A 7,923-nucleotide genomic window follows, 5' to 3' on the forward strand; every position below is an offset into this window, starting at 1 on the left:
CACTATAAACGTAATATTGGAAGAAAGTGCCAGTATGCAATATAATTCAAAATCAAGTCCATGGCATATATCACAGGCGACAGTGAATGTCAATCAAATGGGAGCTCATAGCAAGGTTGATGTCTTGATTTTTGGCCATTTAATCAAAATTATATAATGAAATGAAATTGTAGAAGCTAATTTAGGTGAATTTGGACAGTAGATGAAAAGGCCTGATACGCCAATGGTTTATTTTCATTACATAGTACAACAATACACTTCTAAAGTAATTTCCTTTTTCTGCATTCTCAATCACGTCGAATATAAGATGTTACTATTTGTGCCGAATTACTCTGGCAAAAACTAGAGTTGCCTATGCCTTGTTTTAAGATATTGAACAAGCCAAAAATTGACACCAAGGTGTGGAGCACAGGAGAGAGAAGGGTGGGCAACTGGAGTTTAACATTTCTCATTTACACAAGTACACAAGATGTGGGAAGTTCTATTCACATTTGATAGATGTCAAATATTATACACAGGAGGGGGGGGGGGGTTGTGGAAAGATGACTGTCCCATATTTGCTTATTTTTTGCACAGATAACATCACTGAAACAAATCAACGAAGCCTCTGAAAGATAAGATAAAGGGACCGGTGAAGATGGCATATAGACGATGAGAACATGTATCAAGTTTGAAGAATAATTTTCGCCTTTCAACTGCAACAACCCCCTCCTTGAGAAGCAGCTCCATCTCTTCCACCCGACGGTCCAGGAATGCCTCCATATCCAAATTTTATTCCATTGGACTGCAAAAAGTATCCAAGAATTACACGGGAATTATATAAAAACAATGCAATGAAAATTTACTCTTTGTGGAACAGAAGCATCTACCAAACTTTAGGCAAACTCTGTTTACTGATTCTCTAAACAATGAATTCAGTCATCAACAGTTGTCATCAATATCAAACTTCTCTTTTATAATTAGTTGTCATCAGTACCGAACTGATAAACAAGGACCTAACTAAAAAGAAATGCTCAACTGCTCGAAGCCTTGATTGGATCCTAACAGCTACTTAGAGTATAAGAACACAGATTAAATCCATCAGGCAGTCTTCTTCAGTTGGCTAGTAATCTTTCGCATCTTCCATCAAATTAACTTTCTTAACCCTCCTGATATGGGATGTCACTCCAAAGTTGAATGGACAGGATTCTGACTTCTCAATCAAGCACGAATTTCAACATCCACATCTCCCCATAAATGTTATTTTTACCAGTCAAAAGTAGGACGAATCAAAGAGCCTATTACGAGTGTTTGTGTTAATGTCTTTCTTACATAATTTAATCAGTACCTCCTACAACAGCTAATACTAGTTGGATATCTCGTAGTATATTTCACAGATATTTCAGGGAATAGGGATCACAGAAGCTGTAAATAGCACTGAGCCTGGCATAGCACTTGAACCAGATGAGACATGTATCTGGAGAATGGTGTCCCCCAGTGTTGATGTTGGTTTATGACTTATGAGCAGTGTTGGCTAGTTCACCTGATTAGTTGTGGATAAATTCTCATACTTTACAGGAAAACCAATCCTTGGATTATTTCCATTATGTTCTTTAAATAATGAAAACTAAGAATACTTAGTAAATATCATGTGGTCTACTTAATGGGATGCCAAACATATTTTCCCCCTACTTTTCCAGATTCTCTTACCAAGGTGCCTTTTACATATAAATACATCTTAGCAAAAGTTACGTCTTCTCAAACAGGTAAGAACATATGCTTCCAATAACCAAAGCAGAACTACTTTATAACAACAGTGGCATACCTCATTTGAGACATCAAACACACCATCCTGTATTTTCTTGTAGATTGTTGAAGCTGTTTTGATAAAAGCCTGAATAATGCAGAAAAGGAAGCACAAGATTAACAGCCAATATCGAAATCCAATTAGGGGAAATGTCCATGGTGGAGATAAAACCTCAAGAGAAGTATCAGATAGGAGAATTCTTACCTCTTCAACATTCTGAGCTGTTTTAGCAGAGGCCTCCATAAATATCAAGCCATGTTCCTTGGCAAACTGCTCACCTTCTTCTGTGCTTACAGCCCTTCTATGAGCCAGATCACACTTGTTTCCTATCAGCATTATGGTCATGTTTGCATTTGCATGCTGCCTTGCATCTTCTAACCAACTAGCAAGGTGATTAAATGTTTCCCTCCTATATATTTTGGAGAAAACATACAACACCTGTCACTAACAAAATAATCGGGCAAATGCAAATAGACATGCAAATGGGGTTACCTGATTCATATACACTATGTTTTGCTCACTATTCGCATTCTTGAACGGAAGTAGACTTCAAAACACAGATGTGTAACATTACTTCCACATAAGTTTTCAATTCGACAGAGAAGAATTTTAAGTCAATTACAAATTTTAGGAACCGAAAAGTCTTTAAGACTATAGTAACACTAGCTCACTGACCGATATAGATGCTGCTCTGAAAGTTCAATACTCATCCACTATCTTTTGCACTTTTATTATTAGATTTAGCATCTTTTTTATTGCTCTCTTTTGTCTATGACATATTAGCTATATCATGATCAGAACACCATCAGATATATTTTCGCAATTGACAAGTTAAGGACTAAAATGTGATGTTCCACAATCAGTTAAGCTAAAAAACTACAATACATTTGAGATGAGGCAACTTTAAATGAGATTTCTTGGAAATAAGTTACTTATACAGGAATCTCTAACCAAAGTTAAATTACATATAAATAAGTACATCTCCTCTAAAATATGAGAGAAAATATATGCCAGGCAACCTAGAGTTACATGCATTATGAGAGTTACATGCATTATGAAAGTGTCAAAGATTTGCCCTACCTTGTAATATCATAAACAAGTAATGCCCCAGCAGCACCTCTGTAATATGACCTTGTGATGGATCTGAATGATTCTTGACCAGCCTGAAACGAGAACATTCATTAGAACATACTTTCAGACTTCAGTGAAAGCACATCCAGAGACTAAAAATTAGGAGGACTAGGATGCATTTTGATTAAGCTAAAAATTATCAAAAAAGGATGACCAACTGAATTATGGACTTCTATAGGCATTTATTCGGACCTTCTAATACTAAGAAAAAAACAGAGGAAGAGAGAAAATTATGTCACTAACCGTGTCCCAGATCTGTAGTTTTATTGGTTTGTTGTCTATTGTAATCATTCGAGCCCCGAATTCAACCCCAATCGTCAGGTCATGGACAGGTTGAAACCGTTTGTCCGTAAATTGCAAAAGAAGACATGATTTTCCAACTCCTGTACAGAGAATTATTATATCCTTATAAGTGATGTATCACACAAGACTTTAAGTAACGTATGCATGGACATCACATGACAGAATCCAATACTTTGTAAGAAATGACCTTTCAAAGAGGGGGAGGGAAGGGTTGCATTAATACATGACAGCAAAAACTAAAAGAGTTAATACCCTAAAAAACCCCGAAGACCCAAACTATCAACTTTTTGTCAGTTACATACTTAAACTATCGTGTGTCCCCAAAATCTCAGTGACAACCAAACAATTAATATTGATAAAATCAGGCAAAAATGTTGAAACTCTAGTTTCCCTTGATATCATGATGATAAAGCACCAATTTTGGCCAGAAAACAAAATTCTTTCCTTCTGAAATGATCGATTGCAGAAACACCATGAATATATGATTGGCTGTCTACTACTTTCTTTGTCCCAATTTGTGATGCACTTTCCTTTTTAGTTTGTTCCAAAAAGAATGATATTTTTCTATATTTAAAAATAATTTAACTCTAAACTTTCTATTTTACCCTTAATGAGATTGATTTAAAGCCACACAAATACTTATGGCTTGTTTTGGACCATAAATTTCAAAATTTTTGTTTTCTTTCTTAAGCTTCGTGTCCAGTCAAACTGCATCACATGATCGAAATGGGATGGAGGGAGTAATTCTTATGAAATATAGCTCAAATAATAGAAGACGAATAAAATGCCAGTACTTAGATAGCAGCATATACTCAATTGCTCACATATTTCAGAAGGCACAATAGCCACAGAATCCATTACACTGGAACATTCTATTGTTTTTCCAGATCCAGAATAAACACTTACAGGAAGTGTAATGACCCAACCGGTCATTTTAACTTTTAGAAACCCGTTACCTAAAATAAAACTCCCCGAACATGCTTTTATTAATTTATGACTTGCGGGGATGGTTGGTTCGGGATTTGAAAGCGTTTGGGTTGAAATCGGAACACTTGGTTCCTTAAGTTAGCCTTAAAAGGCCAAGTTTGACTTCGGTCAACATTTTGAGAAAACGATCCCGGAATCGGGATTTGACGGTTCCAATAGGTTTGTATGATGATTTTGAACTTTGGCGTGTGTCCGAAACGGGTTTTGGATAACCCGGGAGCGTTCGACGCTTAATAGTAAAAATCAACTATTTGAAGGTTTAAAATTCTTTAAATTTGGTTTGGAGTAAGATTTTGAGTAATTAAAGTCCGTTTGGAATTCCGAGTTTGGGAATAGTTCTGTATAGTGATTTAAAACTTGCACGCAAATTTTCGTGTCATTCCGAGTAGTTTAAGTATATTTCGGCGCATTGGAAGTAAATTGAAGAACTTGAAATTCTTAAGTTTGAATCAATTTGGTTTAGGGTATGATTCTTAGATTTGATGTTGTTTTACACGTTCCGAGAGTTCAAGCGAGTCCGTTTTGTGATTTCAAACTTGTTGGTATGTTCGGGCGGGGCCCTGGGGACCCCGAGTGTTAACCGGACTAGGCTCGGATCAATTTTGGAATTTTGAAGAAGAGCTGAAGCCTTCTGCTTCTGGTACGTTCGCATCTGCGCTTGGACAGCCGCAGGTGCGACTCTCGCAGATGCGAGGTTTATGCGCAGAAGCGAAAAAGGGCAGGGAGGCCTGCCATCGCAGTTGCGGAATATCGGGCGCACCTGCGAACGCGCAGGTGTGAGAAAAAGAGCGCAGATGCGGAAACTGGGCAGCCAAGCTAAGCTCGCACCTGCGAGGTTTTTCCGCAGGTGCGGTACACTGTCCGCAGGTACGAAAGACCTGTTTGGCAGAAAGCTTAAAAGAACGGGAATTCACCATTTTTGCCCATTTTCTTCCATTCTTGGGCGATTTTGGAACTTTTTGAGAGGAGATTTCAACTAACAAATTGGAGGTAAGTTAATTCTACACCCCTTGAGTTAAATACATAGATTATAAGTAGATTATAACTAGTAAATCTTAGAAATCAAAGATTTAGATGAAAAACCTAGATTTTTATAAAAATGAGATTTTAACCACGAAAATAGTTATGGAATTGGGTAGAAATTATATATTCAAGTTCTTGAGATTATGGGTAACGTTTTCATCCGAAAATTTCCAGAATCCGAGCACGTAGGCCCGGGGTGAATTTTAGGAATTTTACCATTTTGGATAAGGTAATTTATTTAATAGATGAATTTCGAATTATTGAACACATATTAATTATTTTATATAACTTTTGGATAGTTTCGAAGTTTTCGGCATCGAATCAAGAATTTTACGCAACACGATAATCGGAAAGTGGACTTTGAGACGAGGTAAATCTCTTGTCTAATCTTGTGAGGGGAAAATTACCCCATAGGGATTAAATTGAATAATTATTGCTAATTGCGGGGGCTACGTACGCACGAGGTGACGAGAGTCCGTGCGTAGCTGCTATTAATGCTAAAGTCCGGGTAGTTTAGGACTCAAAGCATGAATTACTTGTGTAAATTGTATTCTTTGTTTGATTAATATTAATTGATATATATGAATATATTGTGAATTGTTAGATAAAGATATTAAAGGATGGAAATCTCATATGCTTGATTTTCTGTTTAAATTAATTAATTGTTAAAATAAAATTGTTCTTTCTCCCGAATTTATCTTATAATAAATATACTCTCATTCTAGAGGTACATAAAAAATGTCCTCCTTTCTTGTGGGGCGGGCCGAACGCCTCGGCAGGATAGATGCATCTATGGATCGTGTTGCACGTCCCTCGGCAGTGTACACGACACTCTGGATCGGGCCGTACGTCCTCGGCAGAAATCGTGCTTAATAATAGTAATTACACGCTACTTTAATAGTTATTTCAGCTTGCGAAGCTAATTGATAAATTGGAGAATCCTTGAAATTTAATGAATTATTATTCCTGGTTGTTAAGGAATTAATTGTTATTCTTGTAAATGAGATTAATTGATAAATTGGAAATTATTTGAATTTAAGGAATTTAATTAATATATTGAGAATTGTTGCATTTGAAGGAATTTGATTATTTCCGCTGCTTAAATAAATTGTTATAAATTTTGTAAATCATGCTGATTTAAATATCCTAGTTGTATTTCAATTATTATTATTGACCCATAGTGAGTGTCAAAGTCGGCCCTCTCGTCTCTACCACTTCGAGATTAGGCTTGATACTTACTGGGTACACGTTGTTTACGTACTCATACTACACTTGCTGCACTTTTTGTGCAGGACCTGAGGCAAGTACTAGGGGCATAGTGGTGAGCTGCACTTTCTGAGCCGTTCTGCAGCTACTAGTGTCTCTCCTTGTGTTTTTCATTCTGTCTATTTTTATTTCAGACAGTATTTGAGGTTTTGTATAATCTACTAAATGTTCATACACTTGTGACACCAGGTCTTGGCACACACATTGGTAGAATTTGGTATTTTATTATTTTCTTGGTTTTAAATTTTGTCAATATATGCTTAATTTATTAAGTTGGCAGTGTTGGGCGCCATCACGACCTATAGGTAAAATTGGGTCGTGACAGGAAGTGCAAAAACACTAAATTAACATCACTGGTTACCAGAATAATACAAAACCTGTTAATTAGAGAAACTACTAATCAGATGCAAAATATTTATAAAAAAAATAAAAAATAAAAATACTGTAATACAGCTAGTGCTAAACAATCTAATTAACATCACCGATATCCAAATTACACAGAACCTATTAATCAGATGCAAAATCATTAAAAAAAATCAAGCTCATTGAAAAACAAAAGGAAGATAAGGAATCAAATCGAACAAAAATAAAAACAAGAGATGAAAATTACCGGTATCACCGATGATAATATATTTGAAGAGATAGGCGTACGACATGGTTCACCGATACGAAGGGAAAGAAGGAGATCTGAATAGAGAGAGGACTTGATAAATTGTATTGTGAGCTGGAGAAAACGACAGAATAATAATAAATAATAATAATATATAAAATCCTCCTAATAATTTGAAGGTGATAACAGGTAATTAGCTCTATAAAAGATTTTGGAGAGCCTCTCTATATTTTATCTTCTTCTCCCTTATGCTGAACGCGGGGGGAAAGACAGGATTTGCAGAGGCTTTTGGAATATTCACGTTAGTTATATTCATGGAAGGAGAAAACGACAAAAATATTCCCTCATGTTTGGAGTAAATTTAAAATAGTCCCTTAAGTATACTTTTGAAAGTTATCGATCCTTTAAATTTATCAAAAGTGAACACCTTGGTCTCGTTCAAATATTTAACAAATCATGTTTATTATCCACCATTTCGTGAGGCTTGATACATAAGTGTAATATGAACATTATTTTGGCTAATGAAGTCCATATCACATAACCATAAACATATTTGTAAAGTGTAGATCTTGTTGGTAATATTTTTTGGGACAAAAAAATATTGCATTGTGTGGTGGATATCATTTGCACAAGTTGTATCTTTTCTTAAACATACCAACAAGACTTGAGTCTTCATTTCTTGTTTCTTTATTTCCTCCTTTATTAAGAGTGCTTTGTATGAGAGTCGAGTGTTGGGAAGCACTTGTGTGAACTCTTTCTTTAGAGTGATCTTGTGAGGTTATTCTGTTAGGGTATTTGGGATTAATTAGAGTATTTA

At 35.8% G+C, this 7,923-nt stretch overlaps 1 protein-coding gene across 1 annotated transcript; it reads right to left on the minus strand.

Moving 5' to 3' along the window:
• Window positions 1-459: 459 nt before the first annotated feature.
• On the minus strand, window positions 460-7,386 carry LOC107781332 (ras-related protein RABB1c). Its single transcript, XM_016602021.2, has 6 exons — window positions 7,107-7,386; window positions 3,161-3,300; window positions 2,867-2,949; window positions 1,991-2,195; window positions 1,805-1,873; window positions 460-784 (listed from the first exon to the last, which is right to left on the minus strand). Exons 1-6 carry the CDS (start codon window positions 7,150-7,152, stop codon window positions 692-694), a joined length of 636 nt encoding a protein of 211 aa, XP_016457507.1. The 5' UTR covers window positions 7,153-7,386; the 3' UTR covers window positions 460-691.
• Window positions 7,387-7,923: the final 537 nt, after the last annotated feature.

Source organism: Nicotiana tabacum, chromosome 12 (assembly GCF_000715075.1).
Source record: "Nicotiana tabacum cultivar K326 chromosome 12, ASM71507v2, whole genome shotgun sequence".
In the NCBI taxonomy this organism is placed as follows: Eukaryota; Viridiplantae; Streptophyta; class Magnoliopsida; order Solanales; family Solanaceae; genus Nicotiana; species Nicotiana tabacum.